The sequence below is a fragment of the Dendrobium catenatum genome, unplaced genomic scaffold, assembly GCF_001605985.2.
Source record: "Dendrobium catenatum unplaced genomic scaffold, ASM160598v2 fragScaff_scaffold_1061, whole genome shotgun sequence".
Lineage (NCBI taxonomy): Eukaryota > Viridiplantae > Streptophyta > Magnoliopsida > Asparagales > Orchidaceae > Dendrobium > Dendrobium catenatum.
Genome location: NW_021319523.1, coordinates 1,653,274 through 1,678,744, shown reverse-complemented (window position 1 = coordinate 1,678,744; position 25,471 = coordinate 1,653,274). Strand labels below are relative to the sequence as shown.

At 36.8% G+C, this 25,471-nt stretch overlaps 1 protein-coding gene across 1 annotated transcript; it reads left to right on the top strand.

The window, feature by feature from the left end:
• Positions 1-23: 23 nt before the first annotated feature.
• On the top strand, positions 24-25,471 carry LOC110100243 (shaggy-related protein kinase GSK2). The gene is made up of 12 exons (XM_020827668.2): positions 24-185; positions 843-929; positions 1,029-1,088; positions 1,167-1,445; positions 1,524-1,598; positions 1,688-1,744; positions 6,360-6,500; positions 6,614-6,664; positions 6,756-6,851; positions 19,190-19,273; positions 20,270-20,371; positions 25,031-25,471. Exons 1-12 carry the CDS (start codon positions 171-173, stop codon positions 25,127-25,129), a joined length of 1,146 nt encoding a protein of 381 aa, XP_020683327.1. The 5' UTR covers positions 24-170; the 3' UTR covers positions 25,130-25,471.

Here is a 25,471-nt window from a genome sequence, read left to right as displayed (position 1 = left end):
AATACATATTTTTATTAAAAAAAAAAGTTTGATTAGCAGCTGGTAATGGAAGTGAGAGAAGAAGCACAGCGGGGGACGGTGCGTCGTTCTGCTTGGCCTCGCCGTCTCCAAAGTGTTATCGTCCCCTTGTTTTCGACGGCGTGAAATCCGATCACCGGCGGCCCGGCGTCATGGCTCAAGACAAGGTCCCTTTCTATCTCTATCTACCTCCCTCTCTTTCTCTGTCTAGGCCAGATTCCGAGGAACTTGGCGCTAGATTCGGACTCTTATCTGCCGATCTGCTCGATTCCTTTATTCTTCCACAAGATCTACCTGAGACGGCGGTTCCCGAGTGGTTCGGAGCTACGTTTGCTCGTTAATGGTTCTCCCGGTCAAATCAACGTTGCTTCTTTCAAATGGGGAAATTGAGGAAGTTTGCTTGGTTTTCTTCTGATAGATATTACGTCTTTTTAGGAAAGTCAAGTTGATTCCCTTCTTTTGGAGGTAGAATCATCGTTGCTTGCGACCCAGACTTTTCCTCGTTGCGTGCGGAACATGGTAGCGTTTTAGTTTATCGGACTGGTTTCTTGCTCGATATACACTTTTGGAGGCATCTGATACTTGCTATGCAAGTCTTCATATTTTCAATTTTACTTTCACGGCTTCCGTGAGTTCCTCTGTGGTCAGATTTTTTTTGTATGAATCTGTGCCGATTTTCGATTTACTAATGGGTTTCATGTTGGGTGTGGAGGGGAGCTCTTGCTTGAGGATTTTACATGCTCTTTAAACTTTATGGTGCCTAGTTTGTCTTCTCGAGCATCATGTCCGCAGGTATGGATGATATCACTAACTGCTTGCTGCAGGAAGCATCTCTGCTTGAGGGGAATGATCCAGTCACAGGGCATATCATCTCGACCACAATTGGTGGTAAAAACGGTGAACCTAAGCAGGTGGGTTGCTAAAGTTGGATGTTTTGTTTTGTGTAGTTGATTCCTTCCAACAATATTCTAATCATGTAGCTGGCAACGTATTTTGCTATTGTCATGCAGACAATTAGCTACATGGCGGAGCGTGTTGTGGGAACGGGATCTTTTGGTATTGTCTTCCAGGTAAAGCGCTTAGTCTGCGTGTTTCAATATTTGTGGAATTTTGCAGTTTTTGTCCAAATTAAGCTACCTTTTGTGCAGGCCAAATGTTTGGAGACAGGAGAGGCTGTTGCTATAAAGAAGGTGTTGCAGGATAAAAGATACAAGAACCGTGAGTTACAACTGATGCGATCAATGGATCATCCCAATGTGATTTCCTTGAAGCATTGCTTTTTCTCTACCACTAGTAGAGATGAACTCTTTTTAAATCTTGTTATGGAGTATGTACCTGAAACCCTGTACAGTGTTTTAAAGCACTATAGCAATGTGAACCATAGGATCCCAGTGCCGCTCATCTACGTCAAGCTTTATGCCTATCAGGTCAGTTCTTTAGCTTCCCTTATAAAACCATTGGGTGAATTTTTTCGGAATTTGTCTGAGTAGAACTATTGTGTTCAGTTATTTAGAGGGCTCGCATACATCCATAATGTCCCAGGAGTTTTCCATAGAGACATCAAACCGCAAAATGTTCTAGTATGCTTTTGAACCTTCTCAACTTTTTTATTAACTTTTAATTCTTTTCTAGGTATGATTTTTCTCACATGAAATTTGGTTACATGCAGGTTGATCCTCTTACTCACCAAGTCAAGATTTGCGATTTTGGAAGTGCTAAAATACTAGTATGCCTTGAATTTATATTGGGATCAAGATATTGAAAAATGGAAACTTTTTTATCTAATGCTTTCAAATAATGCACAACTTTTAATTTGTTACGTTAAGCATGTTACCCAAGAACATTGTAACACTCATATTTTTTGAAATGCCTGCCATCATATCTATGTCATTGGTGTGCAATTTTTTGGTGCTAGTTAAAAAAAGAAAAAAGAGAGTTATTATGAGCTTCTATGTGATGGTTGCATCTTTCTCCTTTCTACTGAATAACTTGGAAGTTAGTTCGTGGGACTACATGATACATATGACATTTAGTATATAGAAGTGTCCTATGGATGTGCCTCCAAATTAAGAGAAAAATAACCTCTTATTGGAGCATCTGTGTTGAGGTTTCTTTGATCTTCCTCCCTTATTTTTCAGAATTTTAAATCATTTCCACATCTCTCTCTCTCTCTCTCTCAAGCGGGCGCACACACATCTATTCTCACCCCTCTTTGAATTTAACTCTTATATTATGTAAGCTTGCTTTCTTTACGTCTCCTATCTAGCCTTCTCCAACCCTTCACCCCAACCTTGTTCATATGACATTGGAGCTAGGTTAGTGTAGGGCCTCTTTCTCTCTTCTTCTCTTCTTTGTTTTCCTCCCCTATTATTTGTTTCTATGCTCCTTTCTAACGAGGGAATTGGATATTAGGAGAAAAGCATTTTTGTGAAGGTTTGTTGAATGCTAAATTGGTATTTATATGAGGCATTGTATGATTATGTTGATGACACATGTTATGAAGCCAACTGAAGCTGAAAATTATCCTAAGGACCTATATGCAACATTGATAGTGTGCTAGAGATCTATAGAAGGAAAATAAAAGTCTATGAAACTACAAGTAATGGACCCAAATATCAATAACTCATAAAAATTAATTTTAAAATATCTTCATAGAGTATATTATCTTTGGATAATGAAAGCCATGTTTTCACAGTGTTAAGATTTGCTTAGCTTTAAGAAACGTGGGAGAACTAATGCTGCATCTACAACAACCCAATAGAATGAGTTAAATGTTTTAAATTATTTCTATTAATTTATTCTAAAACATTTTCATGGAGTATATTTTCTTTGGATAATTAAAACCATTAGTTTTTGGAGTATGATTTACCAAGCTTTCGGAAATATAGGATAAGTAATGCAGCATATATGGCAACCCAATAGAATTATTCATGTTCAAAATTATTTCTATTATGCTCTTGATTATATCCTTGTATGTGCAAACCTCACAAAGGCTATTGCATTTATGAAATTATTAAAGGCTAGTTTGTTTCAACATAAGTGTTTGTAAGTAGTTAGATTGTCTTCCAGAAGTGAGCTTCATTGAAGTAAGTTTTACTGCCTGTTAGTTTCATTGCAAGTATCCCAAACTGACTGGATCTCAATTTGAGAAATGAGTTCAAGCAACTGTTTGGCTAAAAGTGGATGGAATTAAGTTCTCATTTTGAAACTCAATTTAGAAAGGTGAGATATGTGTCAATCTTAAGGTTTGGTAAGTCACCTCTAAAATTTCCCTTTTTACTTCTAGTAATAATAGAATAATATTAAATTAGTGGGATGATGGGTTGGAATATTACTTTTGTTTAAAATAATAATAATATGATGTAAAATTGGCAGAGAAAAATAAAATTCACTTCTAAAAACAATAAGAACTAGGTTCACAAGAAGCGAGTTCTTGTAAAATAAATTGGTGTTATTGCAACTCACTTAAATATGACTCACTTTCAGAACTAATATTTAAATACTTTCAAGCATTTACAGTGAAACAAATTGGCATTTAGTGGTGTTTGTTTATTTGTTTTGTTTGAACTTATATTAAACTCACTTCTCTTGTTTGTTTGAACTTACAATAAAGTCACTTCTTTTGTTTGTTTGGGCCTAGTAGTTTTGTGCTAGTTGTACTCAAGTAATATTTCAAACATTAAGTAATTCTACATTAATCTAATTAATAAGATATTTTAGTAGCTTAATATTAGATAATGTATACTTAATTAGATTAATTTAGTTAATGTACTATATAAAATAATTATATACTAATATATAATTGGTAATTAGTTTGATTTGTTAACTTTTGATTAGATTCATTAATGAGTTTGTGATTAATTTATTATCTTGATGATTAATTAATAATATAGCAGCCTAATTATTCAAATAATTTAATATTCTTATTTGTTAATTTATATATACTAGGGCAATTAATTATATGTTATTTTTAATTCCTAATGTTTATTTAGCAGAGAACTTGGAAATCTTTGGATAATGTCATGCCCCACCAAAACTCCATGAGGTTAACCATGCTAAGCTGGGCATGACACGACTAAAGGAAGCAAGGAGATTAGCCAGACATGAATACATCATGTTATGTAAGGTTCTGGGAGGCGCTACTCATGCCCATAACTCTCCAGAAGACACTAGGAGCTTCTAGAAGACATGTGAGTGTAAGATATTTCACATGCCTCTTGAATAATTTAGATATGTTTAGGGTATTGGAAAGTATTTTGGGAAACTTCAGAATTCTCTAGAATTTTGTAATGTAAGAGTATTATAAGTATGAATAGTGTGAAGTCTTCTAGAGAACTCCACACATATGTTTTGTGTAGTGTATTCTAGAATGTTCTTAGGTATGGGTGGATGGTTATAAATTGGACCCCTTCCCCTCATTTGTAATATACTCCAAATCATTCAAGCTTCAAGCCTTGTAAAGAGCCTTTCTTAGTGAAGAGTGTTCTCTCCCTTTTAAATTTCCACTCTCAGACTTCAAGCACTCTTTTTTAACGTTGCTAGAAGTCAAGCTGCTTAGCATTTGGATTGAAGTGCTAAGGCCACACGGAAGACTTAAGGAAGATCTCTCTGTGACAGTTGGTATCAGAGCCAAGTTGAATCCTAAGGGTAAGGTTGGTGTCAGAAGTATGATCTAGGCATGTTAAAGAGCAGCAGAGATCATGTTGTTGGGTATGAGACCACCAATGTGGAGGTAGTGCAACATACAGAAATGGGAGGAGCGAAGTGATCCTGCTACATCAAGGCTAAGGGGGAAGTCCAAGGATATGATCTCCGGCTTAGAGTCACTACTAACTCAGATGGAAGATGTTGTACGTGGCATAGAAGTTTAAGTTGATGGGATGGAAGTGTAGTTAGGAGTTGAGGAAGAAGACTCCACCTTCCATGGTACCCTCAAGGGCATAATATACCATTTGAAGGACATTATGATGCCAAGATGCATTAGGAGTTTATGGGGGAACTAAACAGGATGCTCTCTCACTTTGAGGAGTTGCGTGGAGATGTGGCCTTGTGTAAGCATGCATTGGCAACAATGCTCACATGCAGCACTAGCAAGGCAAGACGAGTCGAGGTGCCAAAGCCTCAAAGCTTCGGGGGTTCACGCAATGCCAAGGAGCTAGAGAACTTCTTATGGAGACTAGATCAATACTTCGGGGTGATGGGTATGTTAGATGAGAAGGCCAAGATACAGTTCATGGCTTTTTACTTATGGATATCGCCAAACTTTGGTGGAGGAGGAGGAACAGAGACATGGAAAAGGGGTTATGCTCCATGTCTTCCTTTGCGGACTTTAAGAGGGAACTAAGAATACAATTTTATCCCCAGAATGTAGAGGATGAAATCGAGCCAAGCTCAGAAAGCTGAAGCATGCAGCAATACATGATTATATCAAGGAATTCACTGACTTGGTCCATGAAATCCCTGACATGTCTAACATGGATGCTCTATTTAACTTTATGGATGGACTCCAATTTTGGGCAAAATGGAATTGAAGCGATGAAGAGTACAAGACTTGGCTTCTTCCATAGCAACAACAAAAGGTTTAGTGGACTATTCTAAGAAGGCCAAACCTAAGAAAAGCTACCAAGAAAATGTGGTTCAATTTATAGCCCTCCACCCATATTTAGGAATATTCTAGAATACACTACACATGACACATATGTGGAGTTCTTTAGAAGACTCCACACTATTCCTACTTATAGTACTCTTATATTATGAAATTCTAGAGAGTTCTAGAGTTTCCCAGAATACTCTCCAAGACCCTACATATATCTAGGCTATTCCAGAGGCATGTAGAACCCCTTAGATTCTCAGAGTCTTCTAGAAGCTCTTAGTATCTTTGGGAGAGTTCTGGGCATGAGTAGCAACTTCCAAAGCCTTCCATAACATGATGTGTCCATGTCTTTAGTGCTCTGCTTAATCTCCTTGCTTCCTTTTAGCCATGCCATGCCCAGTTTAACATGATTAACCTCATAGAGTTTTGGTGGGGCATTACATTCTTAGGAGAGTGTCGTTGGAATCAAATTTGCTGGAAGTTCATTCTGAATTGTTTAACTGTAGAACTATTGCAAGGACTAGAATCTTTTAAAATTAGCTTTAAACCCTTCTTATCGTGCCCTCTTTTAAATTAAGAAGCATCTTTTTTCCATCTATGCAAATAAGTATCATGGCTATTTTTCTTTGGAATTTCAATATAAGACGTGCTTAAATTTATAGACCTTTTCCTTTTGTTTCTATTATGGAGTAGTCCTTTTCACCGCACTAACGGGAATTTGTGCTTTCAACTTGCATTTTATATCCAGACTAAGGGTGAAGCAAACATATCATACATTTGTTCTCGTTACTATCGTGCACCAGAGCTCATATTTGGTGCAACTGAATATACAACTACAATAGATGTATGGTCAGCAGGCTGTGTTCTTGCTGAATTGTTACTTGGACAGGTTAATCATTCTTCCTGGTGTATCGTCATGATCTTTATTTCTATTGCTACTTGTGTCCTCTTGTATCAAATTTTTTTATCTATTTATTAAGAGGTTTCTTTATTACTTTGCAGCCTCTCTTTCCAGGAGAGAGTGCCGTTGATCAGCTTGTTGAAATAATTAAGGTGAAGCCTAGCTATGTCCCTGGAGTGACTGCTATTTTATTTGATGGGAGGTAAAGATTTTCTCATCATACCTGGATGTGCTTTCTTACAGGTTCTGGGCACTCCAACGAGGGAGGAAATTCGGTGCATGAATCCTAACTATACAGATTTCAGGTTTCCACAGATCAAAGCTCATCCATGGCACAAGGTCTGCATCTTTTAGATTGTCTGAATAATTTTGTGATTTAAAATAATTGAGAAAAAATCTGAGTGATCGATGAATGAATAACCTCTGTACTACTACACTAAAAATACTTGTAGATGAACTTTGGTAGATTAGGTAAAGGTCTGGAATGCCTTTGATAGGAAGTACTTGAGTTCGCAAGTAACCCTAAGAGTAATACTTCAGTTCGCAAGCAAACCTAGCGAGAATTGGCAAAAACAGCGAGAAATAGGACTGATTTCAAGGAGAAATTAGCAAGAAAAATGGAGGAAATTTAGTATATTGGAGAAGAAACACAAGGGAAATACTTTTATTCAATCAATGAGCAAGAAAAACAAAGCAAGATACAATTTTCTTCAATTCGAGAGGAAGAAATAATCTCCAAATCTCTAACAAAGCCTAGAACCCAAACAAAACAAATCATAGATCTCAAAATTCAGCAAATCTCAAGATAATCAAACCCTAGCCTTCCTAAGACTAGCCTTCCTAAGACTAATTAAAGCTAAAGGAAGCTTACAAAATACCTAAATAGCCCCTAATTCAAATTTTCTTTCCTAAACACTATTTAATTAAGCAAGTGGGCCCCATTAGGGCTTTCGCCCCCCTAGTTTCCGCCCAAACTTGGGCTGCCGGCTATAAACCTGAATCGATCCCTCTTGGACCGGTTCAGCCAGCACCTCCGAGGCCGACCACATAACATTACTTCCCTCCCAAAAACTCACATTGTCCTCAAGGTGAAAAGAAGAAAACTGGAGTCTCACTCTGTCGTATGGTTCCCAAGTGGCCTCGAACTTGGGAATATCTTTCCACATGATAAGCACTTCCTTATTCCCCTTTTTACCCACTATGACCCCTCCTAACTCCAGTGGTTCTAAGATCACTTCTAGCTCCTCTGTTAGTGTATCTGGCAACTTCGCACTAACAGCATGCTCCCCTAGAGCTCTCCTTAGTTGTGACACTTGAAAAACTGAGTGTATGGTGGCCGCTGGTGGTAACTTCAATCGATATGCCACTACTCCGATCTTGTCCACCATCTTGTAGGGACCAAAGTACATTGGAGCCACTTTTTCTTTCCTTCTGTTAGCAACTGATTTTTTCCTGTAGGGCCTTAGTTTCAAGAACATTTTCTCCTCCACTTCATGTTGAATGTCTCTCCTATGTGTATATGCCTACTTCTTCATGATTTGTTGTGCCCTCCACAGATGTTTCTTTAACTCCTCCAACACCTGGTCCCTCTCCTCTAAGTACTATTCGAGTGAAGAGATTGGTGTGTTTCCTCTCCTAAAATGCACTAAGTGCCGGGGGTGTCTCTTCCATATAACATCTTAAAAGGAGTCATTTGGGATGCAAAATAGTACGAAGTATTGTACCAATACTCGGCCCATGATAATCATTTTGCCCACATCCGTAGTGTTTTAGAAGCAAAACACCTCAAATATGTTTCCAAACTCTGGTTCACCACCTCTATTTGCTTGTCTGTCTATGGATGGTAGGCAATGCTTCTCTTGAGAACAGTTCCCCGCAACCTGAAAAGCTCCCTCCAAAACTGGCTGAGGAACACTTTATCTCGATCATACACAATCGATTCAAGAATCCCATGTAATCTAACCACTTCCCGGATAAATGCTGCTGTCACTGATACTGCGGTGTATTGATGTCGTAGGAGGATAAAATGTCAACCTCTCCCCCTCAAGTTAGTATCCCGAATGGCTACTATTATCTTTCATCATATCTTCCTCAACTCTTCGTTCTGCATGCTTTCTTCCTTGATGGCCCCCCAGTCAACCATCAGTGGTACTGAAATTGCCAACTCGTGAAGTTCCCCAACACATCTGGATAAGGCGTCGGTCGCCGTATTTTCCACTCCCGACCGCTATTGGATCTCAAAATCATAGCCTAAAAGTTTTGACAACCACCTCTGATGCTCCTCGGTCACCATCTTTTGCTCCAACAGGTACTTCAAAGCTCCTATGATCCGTACGGACAATGAAATGTCTTCCCAAAAGGTAAGGGCGCCATTTCTGAATGGCGAAGACAATGGCCATCAACTCTCTCTTGTACACTGACTTCAATCGAGCCCTGGTTGACACCACCTGACTGAAGTATGCTATAGGTCTGTGATTTTGCATCAACACTGCCACCAATCCATTTCCTGACGCGTCGGCCTCCACCACAACGATCTTGCTAAGATCCAGAAGAGCTAACACTAGGATTGTTGTCATGGCTTTCTTCAACCTCTCAAAAGCCTGAGTTTCTTCATCTCCCCAAAGAAAATTGTCCTTCTTCAGTTGCTCGGTCAATGGCCAAGCGATTGTACTGTAACCCCCTCACAAATTTCCTGTAGTATCTAGTCAATCCTAGGAAACCCCTCAACTCTCTTATGTTTCTAGGCATTGGCCATTTCTGCATTACCTCAATTTTTGTCTGATCGGCCGCCACTCCCTCCTGAGACAACATGTCCCAAATGCTTTGCCCTAAACTGGGCGAAGTTGCACTTCTTTAGGTTGGCCCTCAACTGATCTGACCGTAGAATTTTAAGAACCTCCTTCAAATGCTTTAGATGCTCCTCCATTTTGTTGTACACCAGAATGTCATAAAAAAATACTAGCACAAACTTCCTGAGATACTGCTGGATCACCATATTTATCAAAGACCGGAAAGTGGTAGGGGCATTAGTGAGCCCAAATGACATCACAAGAACTCGTAGTACCCCTCGTGCGTCCTGAAGGTCGTCTTCTGAATATCCTCCTCCATCCTAATTTGATGGTAGCCCAACTTCAAGTCCATCTTAGAAAACACTATTACTCCATGCAGTTCATCTAATAACTCTTCGATCACCGGAATGGGGAATTTATCTGGTACTGTCTCCTTGTTCAACGCCCTGTAATCCATGCAAAACCTCCAACTCTCATCTTTTCTTTTTTACCAGTAAGATTGGACTAGAGAAAGGACTACACTTGGTCTGACGATCCTGCCTCCAACATCTCCCTAGTCAGCTTCTCAATCTCATCTTTCTTAATTTGGAGGTAGCAGTAAGGCCGAACACTAATTGGTGACACCCCATCCTTCAGAAGGATTGCATGCTCCTGTTCTCTAGGTGGAAGTAAGCCCTGAGGTGGCTTGAAAACCTCACTGAACTGTCATATGAGTGGTTGTACCACCATGGGAATGTCTCCCTCTTCTCCTACACTAACCCTCTCCAAGCGTTGCAACTCCACCAAATACCCACCTCCTGTATGGATATGATCATGGATTTGAGAGATACTCTGGCCCTAGATAACCCTTTATCGCCATAGATCATCATCCTCTTTCCTCCCACCATCAGTTCCATCCTCAGAGCTCCCCAATTAACCTTGGTCTCCCCTAAGGTCTACAATCATTTCATCCCCAAGATGACATCAGTATTTCCCAACTCCAAGGGAAGAAAATTTTCCCTCACCTGTATCCCTTGAATGGTTAACGCAACTCTAACTCCCCTGCAAACTCCTATACCCATCTCCACCTTCCCAGTGTCCATCATCATTCCATATCCTCTCGTGTTCACTAATTTCACCCCCAATAGATTTACAATCTTGTTAGAGATGAAATTGTGGGTGGCCCCACTATCGATCAACACCACTAACTCACGATCCGCTATTTCTCCCTCACTTTCATGGTGTGATACGGGGTGAATCCCACCACATAGTTTAGAGTGACTTCTGCGACATCCAGATGTAACTTCTCTTCCTCCTCCACTATCCCGCTCTCACCTCCCTCTTCAGTTTCCTCGTCATCACAGATGGTGAGAACCTAAAGAGTTCGGTCCTTACTTTTATACTCTGACATGTATTTCTCATCACACCTGAAACACAACCCCTTAGCCCTCTTCTCTTATATCTCCTTCTCAGTAAGCTTCTTAAAATTTCTCCTAGGCCCCCCTCCTCAAGACTTATCCTTTGGTACTTCATACGAACCTCCCGGTGCAGCTCCTTTCGGAGCTAGAAAGGTAGTAGTCATCTTATAGGATCCCCCGGAGCTACTGCCTGGAGCCCCCCTCTCCAGATGCTCTGATCCTCGACCAGCTGCGCCAACTCCTCCCCCAAGTCGCACGGTCTCATCACTCTAACAGCTGCTCTGATCTCTGGTTTGAGCCCCTTCATGAAGTTCCCCTCAAGCACGATCTCAAAAAGACGATCCAGACTGCTAGCTAGGTACTCAAACTGATCACGGTACTCTGCCACTGTCCCCCCTGCGTTAGGGCAAAGAACTGTTTGTAGAAGTCTCCTCCCTTATTGGTTCGGAAACGTTCTAGTAAACAGTTCTTGAACTCCCTTCAGCTTCAAATGGGTCGCCTTATCTCCGCCATTGGTACCCTGTCAGTTTCTCCTCCTCAGTCAACCCATTGATTGTAAAGTATCGCTCTGCCTTGTAGATCCAGCCATGTGCGTCCTTGCCCTCAAAGATGGGCATCTTCAGTTTCTTCACCCTCGGGTCACCCCCATTTCCCCTAACTCCTTCATAACCTCCCATTCCTCGAAGAGGAAGTGCTCCCCAGTGGTCACTATCTTCCCTCCGACGATCATACCCGAGCCCTTCCTCATATTCCCCCCTTCTCCTTTCATATTCAACACCCCGGCAGTAAAAATCATCCCTTATACCCACAAAATCAGTACTCCTATTATAGCCCATACTCATCTACTCCCTAGAAAGTGGTTCTAGAAGAGACATTCCATCATTTCCCTCAAGGATCTCCACTTCCGGATTCTCTTTCCCCCTAAATGTGTTCGGATTTTCGCATCTTCCATTGTCGTCGGTGGTCTCCCTTGCTTCTGATGTCGCCGGATTTTGTTTGCCTTCAAGCATCTTCACTTTGGTTTCATGGCATGGGTATCTCTTCTTGTCTACACCGAGACTTGGTTGTAAACGTAGTGGAAAGCTTGAACAAAATTATAGGTTAGCCCTTGTCTTCACCTAGATTTGGCTGTAAATGTATTGGAAAGCTTGAACAAGATTACTCGTTCCGTACACAAAATTATAGGAAGCTAACAGGGAAATATGCTAGGATTAAAAGATCAGGAGATTTGAAATTTGGCTCAATGAAACTCTATATGAACACTTGAAGGCTTTGAACAAGTATTGATATGAAGTTTTTTTTTTCATTAGTTTTTAGTGGCTGAAATTGATCTCTTAAAGAAGCTAAGATGGGAAAGCCAATGAGTCCAAAAACTCCTTTCCATAAAGTGACTTTAGCTTAAGTTACTAATCCATAAGATCTAAAACTCATAAATGATTCGTACCTGATTTGTAGCCTTTGAAACTCCTGATGATTGATAAGAATTCAGTAATAATTGTTTGTCATCAAGAAAATCAATTATAAGTTTAAATTGGGTTCATTGGATTAACTTTGGAGTTCCCAAAGAAATATCACCTGCCATACCAAAAATTTGCCTCAATATTAGATAGATTATCATTTCAAGCTCGTCTTTCGGAGAATAGGGATTATTGTCTATGTCCACTCCCCGAGCTTGTTTTTCTTTTTTTTTTTTTTAGAATTCTTCCAAACACTCCATATATTGCAGGGTGAAGAAAAGCATTATAAATCTTCCTCCTTTCCTTATATGAAGCCGTTGCTCACTTTGGTTCATGGCAAGGGTATCTCTCCTTATCTAAACCTAGACATGGTTGTAATGTTAGTGGAAAGCTTAAACAAGATTACTCATTCCGTATACAAAATTGTAGGAAGCTAACACTAGAGTACGCTAGGATTAGAAGATCAAGAGATTAGAAATTTGGCTCATTGAAATGCTATATGAACCCTAGAAGGTTTTGAACAAGTATTGATATTATATATTTTTTTCATTAGTTTTAGGAGCTAGAATTGATCTTTTATACATAATTATGATGTAAAACAGATGAGTCTAAGAACCCCTTTTCTTTGAGTGACTTTAACTTGAGTTGCTAATCCATAATATCTAAAACTCGTAATTGTTTCATTCTTGATTTGTGGTCTCTGAAACTCCTAATGAATGTAGAACTTACCAATAAATATTTATCTTAAAGAAAATCAATTATAATACCAAGTTGGCTCATGGGGTGAACACATTATAATAAGATATGAATGGCAGTTTATTTAAGGCTAACTGATTGTATTGCTTTCCTTGATAAGGTGCCAAGATTGGAGCATAAAGGTGTTGCATATGGTTAAGTTGAAATATATTATTCAATCAGCTTGATATATTTGAGATGCTTCCATGTATTATAACTGATTGATATCGAAAACCAAGAAAGGGATTGCTAATGACCAAAAATTAATGTAAGATTTCATCATAGATTTAGGAATGATGATGTAACAATCCAGCCCGTATTATACAATGCATTTTCTTCTATGACCTAGAAACTCTTATATGAGGTTGATCCTAATAATTTTATCTCTTAATGTAGCTTGTCTCCAAGTCACTATATTGAGAGTTTTTGCAAATGAGCATGTTTAATCATGAAATTATAAAAAAAGTTAATAAATGTTACACCAAATGGCATCTCATATATTTGGTGTAACTCTTTTTTTATATAACTTGGTAACCTTTTCTTCCCATCTTAAGTGAGATTTAATTTATTTTTGCACTCCGTTTTCATAGAAGCCTATCATTCTAGAGACTTCTAGAAGCCCCTCCTTATTTAGGCCTAAATCTCATCAATTATTCTTGTCATCTTTGGGTTGAGAATGTTACAAGCATACATGTCATGATGCAAAATGGCACGCACCATGGCGCACAGTGCAGCCCATCGCGGCGTGACGCATTAGAATAGTGCACACTTTTTGCGTCATGCATGGGCAATGATGCATGGCGCACGCTATTTAATTAACATTATATAAATTATAAATTATAAATTATAATTACATTTTTTAAGGTTTATATTTCAATATCACAATTAATTATTAAATTAATTAAATATAAAAAAAAAATTAAAGGATTTAACTTTTTTATTTCATTTAAAGCTACCATTTTTGCTATTTGATGTTATTTAGGTTAAATTATGCTCCCGCTCAATCTATTGATGTAAGCTTCTTTTAGATTTAAAATTATTATTTTTACTATTTTATTGATATTTATGCTTAAATTTTGCATTAATCAATCTATTATTTGCTATTTAATGGTATTTAATATTAATATATTATATATTTTTAATTATTTTATATTATGCGCCATGTTTAAAATGATGCTGGTCACATTGTGCACAATGCACTATGGCTCTACGGGGAACTTTGCACCATGGTGCACCATTCAATATTGACAAGTATGGTTACATGATTACTAACTTCCATTTTGTTCATGCTAGACTCACATATCGTATTCAAGGTGGCCTAGCCCTTATATCAACTATAATGATAGAGAAAAAAAAACTATAATGATAGCTAGGCTTATACGATATATTATTTTCTTCGATCCAACCTATCATATTAAATCTCATGTTTTTCGAATACATGAAGTATAATTTTAGTAGTAATAGATCTAGTGAGGAGATTATGACTTTGGGTGATCAAATCATTAAAAAGAGTACACATTTTAAATATCTCAGGTCTATTATTCAAAGTAATGGTGAAATAAATGGAGATGTTATTAGTATAAATCAAGTTGGATAGTTGAAGTGGAGGAATGCTTTGGGCCTATTGTGTAATAGAAAACTACCCCTAAAACTTAAGGGGAAATTTCTATAAGATGGTAGTGAGACTTGCAATGCTTTATGGTATAGAATGTTGGCCATTAAAAGTGAAGCATAAAATTGTCAAGTGTTGTAGAGATGAGGGTGCTCCGCTGGATGAGTGGCTTTACTCATAGAGACAATGCAAAAAGAGTTGTGTGAAAAGGTTGGAGTAGCTCTAGTGATAGATAAGAGTCGTCTTAGATGGTTTGTTCATATAAAATGTAGGCCTTCCAATGACTCGGTTAGGAGAGTAAATGTATTAGATTTGACCTATGTTAAGAAAAGTAGAGGTAGTCCTGAAAGGATTTGGTTGGAAAGTATTTGAAATGACCTTTTTTTATTAGATTTAATTGAGAATGCGTCTCTTAATATAACACAATGGAGAAAAATAATTCATGTAGTCGACCCCACGTAATGGGATAAATGCTTGTTTTTGTTCTTGTTGTTGTATTCTTATTAGAAGGTTACTCATCCTAGGATACTCCATTATAGGCTCTCTCAATTGTGGGGTTCCTAAATAAATTCCACTTGCTATACCAAAAGCGCCTCAATATTAAAGAGATTATTTTCATTCAACTTAAGTGGTTTTAGAGGAGACTTGCAAGTGTCACAACAATTTGAGGAAGTTTTCAATCTAAATTTCGAGTAGTAAAAAATTATGGAGGTTCATCAATTTTATGGTGAAATGTTTGTTTTGCCCACATACAATCTAATGCTTCAAATGGCTCACAATTGTTACTTGTAGAGTACCGTAAAAGATTTGAGAAGTTTATGTTACCAAATATTCTTCAATGAATTGTTAATAATCCACATACATTATATATAATATTGTCCTCATTGGCCTAAGTTCATCCCATAATGGACTGAACCTCACAACTTTATCCTTATTTGTGTAACTTCTTATGAGGCAATTCTTCCTAGGAAGGCTCCATTATGAGTACGCTTAATTATGGAGTTTCCAAAAAATAAAAAAATAAATCACCTATTGTATACCCCCCTTCTAAGTAAATAACATTATCATGAGATCCTTAGATAGCGTGCAAATAAGATTTTAGAGGTGCCTCTAGAGGTTAAAGAGGTTGTTGTTTCCATATAAAAATCTATCTTATATGACTCTTTAGTTCCCATTTTCTTATTAGTATATTGCTTTGATATATTTGCAATAAATCGAATTCTTATCAATCAAAATATTATTGTGATGACCTAGCCCACATTATGCGAAGTATTTTATGCTTTGGCTTAGCCTATCCAATATCAAGTTGAACCCTACTATTTATCCTTCTTGGTACAATTTTCCAGGAGGTCACATATCTTAGGAATTCTTCATTATGATAATTTTTAATGGCGGAGTTCCTAAAATAAAGTTCTCGTTGGTACACTATTTAAGGTATTTTTTTACTTTGACCTGGCTCTTCCCATATCATATTGAACCTCACAGTTTTATCCTTTTTTATATAACTTTATTTGTGGGCACTCATCCCATAAATTCTACATAGGAGCACATTTAACTGTTGTGTTTGCAAAAATATTGCATTTATTACACCAAAAGACACCTTATTGTTTAAAGAGTTTAGCTTCATTAAAGGGTTTTGATGAGGACAACAAGACATGGAAAATTTACTAGAGGCGTGGTCGTCGATCTACGGCCACGATTGCATCGCCTTACTTTTGATTTTCATATTTATCATTGGTGTATTATTTTTATTTTGTGAAGTTTTATTATGCTTTTCCATTTTTTGCCCTTAAGGGCTTAGGTATGTGTAAGCCCAAGGGACATTTTAGTACTTTGCATTTTCTCATTGTATGGGTTATTTAAAGCCTCCCTCTTCTTTTTTGAGGATTAATGAATGAATTATAAGAAAATTCCTGCACGTGTGTTCTTTGAGTTGTGAGAGTTCTAGGAGAGAGCTTTGGAGAGATCCCTAAAGAGGAGAAACGGAGCACCCACCAACTTTGGAGACGGCCGGGTTTGTGGTTTGTTTTATCGTTCTTTTTCTTTCAATCTCTTTTCCTCCTAGCCGCCGAGTTTCCTAGCCACCCCCACCTTGCCACCGGCCAACGTCTCCCACCACCAAGCCATTCAACTCAAACCCCTTACCCCTCTTGCCATCGGCCCCACCATCCTCTTCACCGTCCCCCTCACTTTCCCCTCCAAATCGCCAATCCACAAATCACCCCAATCCCGTTTCCCCCAAACCATGGCTCCAAGTTTTTCCCCCACCCAAGCCGCCGGCCTCCCTAGCCTCTTTCCCCTACATTTCCTTATTTCCTAATTTGGGTTTGAACAAAATTTGGGGCAGATTTCGAATTCAAATCCTTTCCTAAAATCTCAAATTTGAATTTTTGAAAGTCATCAAATCTAATCCAAATCAAATTTGAATTAAATTTGATTAGATCCCTTTCCCTTATTTGAAGTTCCCTATTTTTGGAAGGTGTTAAATTTCTTCTCAAATCTCCCTAGCCCCATTAAGCCGCCGGCCCCACCTTTAAGTCCTTGGATTTATTTTCTAAACCCAATCTCTCATCTTGGAAATAATTCAAACCTCCTCTCCCCAAATTCAAATTGTTTCCTAAAATAAGATTATATTTTAGGAAACTTACCCAATCAAATCCAAATCAACTTTGAATTGGATTGGAGTTAATTCTTCCCTCCTTAATTGGAATTCTCAAAGAGGCAAGCATTAAACCCTCTCCCCAATCCCCTCCACTCTCTTGATGCCGCCGGCCATATGGTCCCTCTCCCAATTGATTTCTTTCCAAAACACTAAGCTCCAATCAAATGAATTAATTCCCTAATTCCTCCTTCCTTCCTCCCTCTCTCTACCCGCCACCCACTTCAACCCTAGTCCCAACACTTGATTCTCCTGCTGTCCAAGAGAAGACCAGCCGCTGTCCAGAATAATTTTAGGATTTTGGCCGAGATCTAGTTGCTGTCTTGAATTTCAGACTCAGGAGAACTGCTGTCCAGCAGCCTAAAAGGCCATAATCTGCTGTCCGAAGCCTCCGGTAGCATTGAAGAGCAGTCCAAGGCTTGCCGAACCTAGTAGGGTGTTGTCCATATTCCATCTCCGGCTTCTAACCTGCTGTCCAAAGACTCCAACAGGAATTTGTCGCTGAACAGCCCCGCCCCAGAAGCCACTAGTTGCTGTCTACTTCCTCACAAGCACATAAACCCCACACTGGAGCTTCGTTTGTCTTGTTTACTTGGGTGATCTCTCTTCCTACTCTTTTATCTTTTAGTCATTCTCAATTGTAGTTCTAATTGACTGATGGAAAGTTGTGTTAATTCTTCCAGCTAAAACCTAGCATTTATTAGGAGTTGTGTGAGAGATCTTTCATAGCACTACTCTTATTGTTAGATTAGGGATTTCTTGTTGAAACCCATTTCATTTGCAACGTCTAGAGCAATTGATTATTACGTGGTTTTTACTTTTTCGCAAATAACTTGGCCTAATCTTGTGTTTACCGTTCTTTGGTTTTATTTCTTTGTTTGAGTCATCACACAGCTTTAATTAATTCGCTCCTACTCATTAAGCGTGCAAATTCCTTTATTTAAATCAAATTTTCATATATGTCCTGCATCAGATTTTTATTAATGAACTCAAGAGTAGCTCATAAAGATGACTTATGTCTGCTTAATGTATCAGACTCCGTACACATTTAGATTTTTTCCTTGGATTGATTAGATAATCACAAGAATGAAATCATGTCGGAATTCTAAGTTTTGTCGTATTACTGGCCTGTTTTGTTTGTTTTGCTGCTGTGATTTCGTCAATCTTGTGAAACCCACTTTTTTGTAGACATGGAAAATTCTTTTTGATGAACCACATGACAATTGTGTGGATGGGCAGAGTTGGGAAAAGGAAATTGTTGATTAGGGCTTGATTTTTTACTTGTTGCCCTCGGTGATTAGGGGTTTGATTTCTTACTTGACGGCCATCCTCTTTTTACTTCAAAACAGAGGAAAAGGTAGATTGCCATGAGAGTTTCAACTGCTCCATTTCTCCTTCCACCTATGCAAATATAAGTGAGCTTATTGGCTTTACTTATAAGGCATATATGTAATTGTTAGATTTGTTACTCTTTTTGCATTCAATAGCTCGGTAAAAATCATATAATGACTAGGATCTGAAAAAAACATGCATATTTCTCATCCTCAAAACAACTTGTTATGCAATGCTGTTCTGCTAAATTGTGTTTAATTTTATGCTTTTATTTATAAAATATTAGGGAAAGCTATCTAGCTCTTAAATATATTCTATTGTTGAATATACAAATATTAAATTGTTAAAAGTTTACCTGAGCATGGTGCATGCTCATGCAGTTAAGATTAATTAAAATGACTCATGATCATATCAACCGCCAAAAGTTTTAGTTTTAAACCTTGACTATATCTTCTTCCTTATTCATAAACAGCTGTATCCACTAATTGTATGCTTGTGATCGGCTATGCATATTCAAAAGAAATCTTTATATGCTAGAGCAGAAATATTAACTTAGATGAATACTGAACTAATTTACTATTATTTATTAATTAAGGATGATGTTACATGAGCGAAGCCTGAGCTGATGGTTTGTAATTTATTAAACTTCTCATCTTTTCTTGTTTTTGGCTAAACCAAAAATGTTTTTGAAATCAGGTGTTTCACAAGAGAATGCCCTCAGAAGCAATGGATCTTACTTCTCGACTTCTGCAATACTCACCAATTCTACGTTACACTGCTGTAAGATATTATAGCGTCCTTTTTGATAATAATGGACCGATTGGTAAAATAATCAAACATTGTTATTGAATAATTTTCCTCATAGGCATTGAATTCTGTGGTAGCTATCTCTTATTATCTTAACAACTGTGTAAATTTTGACTGTTTTGTGTGTGATCCTGAGCCTTGTTAAGCGCGTTGCCATAATCCTGAAGCTATGGAGGAATTTGATGCTCAATGTAGGATTTTTTCAATTGCAAATTTTACACCTAATTCAAAATTGTAACTGCTAGATATTTCAAAAGCAAAACGAACAAAAAGCTTTAAGAGACCTAGTTTAATTATTATGCAACGAATAATTAGCATTCTGACCAAACTCCTAGATTGTTTAACACCTAAATAAAAGTATCCTTTTCCTGAGGTCCCAGGTTTCTTTGTTGTTCATTTTAACTTTTTATATTATATATTTTCTTGACTCGACCACATGCAGTTTGTAGGTTTCCATCAGTGCATTTGATGCATGTTCATTATGTTTCAAAACTAATGAGAAAAATAATTAAGGACCGAGTAAGTTGCTCATATTTCCTGCAGTAAACTTGGCGATGAGTTTTGACATTGAAAGAGTTAACTCAATGGAATTACTTATGAATATTTGTTTTTTTCAAAATAGATAATATTGTATATAAGTTATCAACTTACAATAGATATAGTTATATTCTAGCCATTTAATATACAGTGCATAATATTTTGAGTTATCAACCTATTCAATTGGGTACGTAATTATCTTTTCATAGGTTTACTGACCTATTAAATATAGTTTAGTATTTAATGCTGTTGAAATCATGATCTTTTTTTATGGTCTGGAATAATCAGTGGTCTCAGTTTCAAATGACTTGTTTATCCCAGTAAATGATGTTTGTTCTTTTACTTACCTGGACCTAGTTGTAAATAACGTGGTTAAATAGACATTTGATTATTTGCACTTTGAGGTTGCTTATTCTGTTCTTCTTTATTCAGCTGGAAGCTTGCGCTCATCCCTTCTTCGATGAGCTACGAGAACCCAGTGCCCGACTGCCAAATGGTCGCCCTTTCCCTCCTCTTTTTAATTTCAAGCAAGAGGTATTTGTATTTGAACAATAATCTTTTCATTGAATATACTTTTTTGCATGTATAAAGCATTAAATTTTCATACTTTTAAAGAGTAGTCTAAATTATAAGGCATCTATTCAGGCAAAACTACATGTAAGCTTGTTTATTTTGAATGCCTGCAAAGCACAAAACTCTAGAAGCTGCTGAAGTATGATTTGGCTGAGCGTCATTTTTATCTATTGATTTAAAGTCGAATTGGAAGGTTATTCAAGCAAATTTAAGTAATGCCTGCTAATTTGACTTTGCCTGGTTCATTAAAAGCTGTCAAAAGTTCGAGCATAAGTACATTCCCAAGTGCCTGAAAATAAAATTATGTAGCTTCTTTTTACCTTATTGTCATGCCAATTTTTTCTAGCACAATACAAACAACCAAGGTTTGAAAAGGTGACTTGAGAATTGAGGCATTTTGTCTAAGCGAGGCATAAGTCTTGAGGTGGATTGAGATGTAAGCCTCAAAATGGGAAAATAAAGTATTAAAAAATTATAAATAATTAAGTAAATTATGAACATAATAACTTGTTTGAAAGTAAATGTTACTGCAAGGAACACATGATTTTAATTAAATACTCACTTAAAACTTAAACACACCGTTAAGAATCAAGACCCAAGACAGTCTCTATCATTTCAATAGTGTTCAGAAGAATCCTCATTGTTTATGTCAAAGTCATCTTCAAAATCTTCTTTAGCTATTATATTTTTTTCCTTATTCCTTATAATAGTTAATATTTTATTTGTTGTAATATAAAATAAAATAATAAATTAATAACATAAAAAATAATCCATTATATTTAAGATTACCTTTGAATTTTTTAAAGCTCCAGTCCCTTTTTTTTTTTTTAAATATACTTGTGTAGTAGAAGTTGATCCTAATTTAATATATATCTTTCAATGTCAACATTGATTGTTTCATTCTCATTGACATAAGTTTCTCCTTCAACTTCAATTTTAAGAACATCAACAATTTTAGGAGTAATTTATCTATCATCATATTGTAAATTATTAACAAATAAATAATTTAATTCATTGTCACCAATCTTCTGTTTATGTCCCATTCTCTCAAGCATTAAATCAATGTAGTGCGCAACACATGGAGTCTAATAGAGATGCTTCATCTTTTTTATTAATAATCCCTCGCAGCTTTATATGCACTTGAATTATCTGTAACAACTTGAACTTAAATTATCTATAACAACTTGAACCAATAATGCCTCTCTTGCTTCCTACACTATATCATCCATCATTTGAAATAACAGTTGTGCATCTTTTATAAAAATTGAAGCATCAACAAATTTCAGAAGTATAGGTCCATATGGATTGCTAATTAAGGAAGTTGATGATACTCCTATGTCGAATATCTGACCAACCATATAACATTATGGTCACTCTTGTCTCAACCCAGGTCTTTTAACTTTATCTACCAGTTTTGTTGTTGTCCTGATCTTTTCATCTAACATGTAGGTTCTAAACTCATACATACTAGGAAGCTCTAGGCCCTGAACATAACTCCCAACAAATCTAAGCATTCTGATCAATGTTAGACCCCTAGCAATATTGAACTGAATGCCATTTTCATAAAAGCACATGGTAATATCTAAATAAACTTTATTCTTGAGTTTCTTCGTAGCAATTTAAGGAGGAATAATTTGAGTGTTCATATTCTGCTCTTCATTAATATTCAATACAAACCTATCATATTTCATGTAAACATAGCCCTTCTTCACACTTCACATTGCACTTCAAGCGGAATGTTTTTGTCACACCCCAGTTTTACTTACCCTCTAACATACAAACTGGAGTATAACAGAGAAGGAAAGAAATCTATTTAGGCTCTCTTAACATGTCAACCTATCGACTCTGTACTTTACTGAACATCGAACATAATCTTTTGAAATTTACTTACATACCAAAAGGTTTATACAGCTATCCTTCATATCTCCTCTAAGATCTCTTTGTACATCAAAACATATTTACTCCAAAAAAAGAACGGTCACCTCTTTCTCGCCTAGTGCCCTACGGGCTCCTTTCCCTTACCTGCAGTATAACCACTGCAAATGAGCTATGGCTCAATGAAATACACAAGCAATGCATAAAAATTAATAATAATATTTTAACCATTAAGAAATACATAACATTAGTGACTAAATAATAACATGGTTAGAGCACTTTCCATATGGGTCACAAGAAAACATAGCAGTACTTTCCATATTACTAATCGTTCAACACCCTTTTTAACAAGTCATATGATGGCTATAAGCTTTTGCACCCTTTCAGCTTTTCAATTCAAAGTTGGGTCTAGCTTCCCAACTTTTAAAATTGAAGTTGTTCTCTCAATTCAGGGTTGGGTCTAAATTCTCAACTTCTAGACTTGAGAGTATAGGCTTACCTCGTCAAGTCTTTTGTCTTTACTTGTGTGGGCTTATCCCCCAGCATATGGCTTAGATCACTTTATACTTTCTTTCATTTCATAGCAACAATTTAATCAACTACATGTGTAATCCACATATGAATCAATTGTAATGAATTAAAATACATGATATCATGTGAACAAAAAAAAAATGCTATCGTAAATATGATAAATATCAATTTGCAATTTTATAACATTGTTATTATTTCTTATGCATCATTGGGTATCTCAGCTCACTTGGAATTTGTTCTTCTAGGTTCTGTTTTCTTCTCCGTTTATACACCACCTCAATCGTACTATCCTTCATTCCATTCAAAATCCCTTTTCCTTCTTAAGCCGTTCTACCTAATTTCAGTTTTATAGTTAATAATAGCTGAGAGTAGAGATTCACAACACCATCTACAACATTCTCTTGATAAAATTCAATAAGATACAGCTTCAACTTGCTGTTTTCAGCAACTACAGTAGTCTTGCATACAATTTTCACCCTTGCAAACTTGTTGTTTTCAGCAGTTCAACAACTACAGCAGTCTACTGCTCCAAACTTGCTATTTTCAGCAAATATGGCAGCCTTACAAATAGTTTTCAACTGTTTTTCAGCAACTGCAGCATCCTACATTAGCATTATTACCTAATTCCAGTAAACCACATCTCGTTTCAAAGCAAAATCACTAAATTATGTTGTTTTACAATTCATTCCTACCATTACTACACTTCTTTCCTAAACCTCAGAAATCTACTAACCTGAAATTCAGAAATCAACAAGTAAAGACTGCATTTGCATGTTTGAGCTCGCCTCCTTCCACCTGCAAGTCACGGCACAGTCCGCCTCCTTGAATGCCAGAGCAAGCTAATGAGGAAATAAAGTGGAGTAGTGCTCTAGCTTCTTATCTACTTAATTAACTATTATTTTATTCCCACTCTTTATTCCACTGTCCTTTCCACTAACTCTACAGCCACATGATTTTCCATCAAGGCTTGCATGCATAGATAAGTGGAAATTGCTGCCGGCTACAATAATTAAAAAAATCATTACCTTTTACAGATTAAGTACACTTCTATTAAATTAATTTAACTAATACCTAATAGTTAAATAATTGTAATTAATACGATTATACATCTATAATTCAAAATGATGGAAAGAAAAAAAAATGAGAATTAATGAATTCATTTAGAGGAAGCTTATACTTACTTATATTTTAAACATTTTTGGGTATAATAGTTTTCCTCTTGCGCCACCAGTTATTCTAATAAATCAAATAAATAAACAATCAATAATAAGCTTGGAAACTTTACTTGGTAATAGATTATTTGTCATTTGCCATTTAATTAAAAATGCAATATCAAAAGAGCTAGTAACTAGCAATGACTCCATTCGTGACTAAAGATGTTGACTTCTTCATTACTTTCAGCCAGAAACTCTAAACAAGAATAAATAGTGAAGTGATGTAAATTGTCAGGCTTATTTTTTGGACCTAGAAAAGCAAAACTAGACATGTCTTTCTTTTTTAAATGTTGTAAATTTTCTTTATTTGAGCCCAATCTTCATGTCTTTTCACTACCAAATGAAGCACAATTATCCTCTTAACCTTATATAAACTTGACCTGTTGGTAACATGTCGTTAGGGCCAAGAATAATTCTTACTGCTCAAAACTCATTAGATATGAACTCAATATTAGTTGTCATGCAAGCTCCCGTCAGAACAAAACTTTCAAAATTCTAAGAAGCGAAGCCGAAGAAATTTACTCGAAGCAGTGAGAGATTATCAACTTCTCTGCGAGCTGCCGAAGGAGGCGATGGAACATCTTGAATGACTGTTTCGAAACTGGCAAGACTAAGCAGCTCAAAATCTAATACGCGCGACTCAACAGAACTTTATAAAAAAAAAAATTAAAATGAGGCATCTCCTCAAACTGTCTCGTGGCGTGTGCCTCAGTGAAAAAATTGCAATCCTCATTCGAACTAGTTAAGTTTAAGCCTCGAGGTGCCTAAGATGCGCCTCGAATCAAGGTGTGCCTCGAGGCATATGCCTTTTTAAACCATGTGTAAAAACTAGTCATGGTAATGTTTGAAACTTTGAACCTTGCTTTGAACTCATGGAAGGGTTTCTTTGTTGGAAATCAGGATATCATGTCAATAGGCATCCTACGCCAAAATTCTTTTTTCTTTGAAAAGCATGTAAATTCCATTTATGTCAATGAAAATTAAACAAATTGATTTACAGTTGGCCGGCGCATCACCTGAGCTGATTAACAAATTGATCCCGGAACATGTGAGGCGACAGTCTGGTTTCCCTCCTAATCTGCACCTAGCTGGAACATAGATGCTACACTACAGGTTTCGCAGATTAAAAGTGAGCAAGCATTTATATGAAGGGATTCTCGTTAATTGCACATTCACACTTTTGATGCAATTGACGAAGCATGATGGCCAGCACCATGGAGAAACTAATCGATTCTGATGTTCTCCGGCTTTTCCAATGTTTCCATTCTTAGCTGTTGTATATTATATTTTCTAGGATTTGTTCTATTGTCAATCAATCAGTCTGTTATTAACTGAGAAAGAGCTTTTCCACGACACAGCTTATTTTGTAAGATGTTCATTTTTTGTTCTTATTTATAGTAAGTGTTTTGATGGGTAGCTGTAGTTTCGTTTGGACCTTTAA

Coding starts and splice junctions, on each gene's coding strand:
- LOC110100243 (XM_020827668.2), top strand. Junction 1,599..1,687: donor TCAAACCGCAAAATGTTCTA/GTATGCTTTTGA, acceptor GGTTACATGCAG/GTTGATCCTCTTACTCACCA. Junction 20,372..25,030: donor TTTTTAATTTCAAGCAAGAG/GTATTTGTATTT, acceptor ATTGATTTACAG/TTGGCCGGCGCATCACCTGA.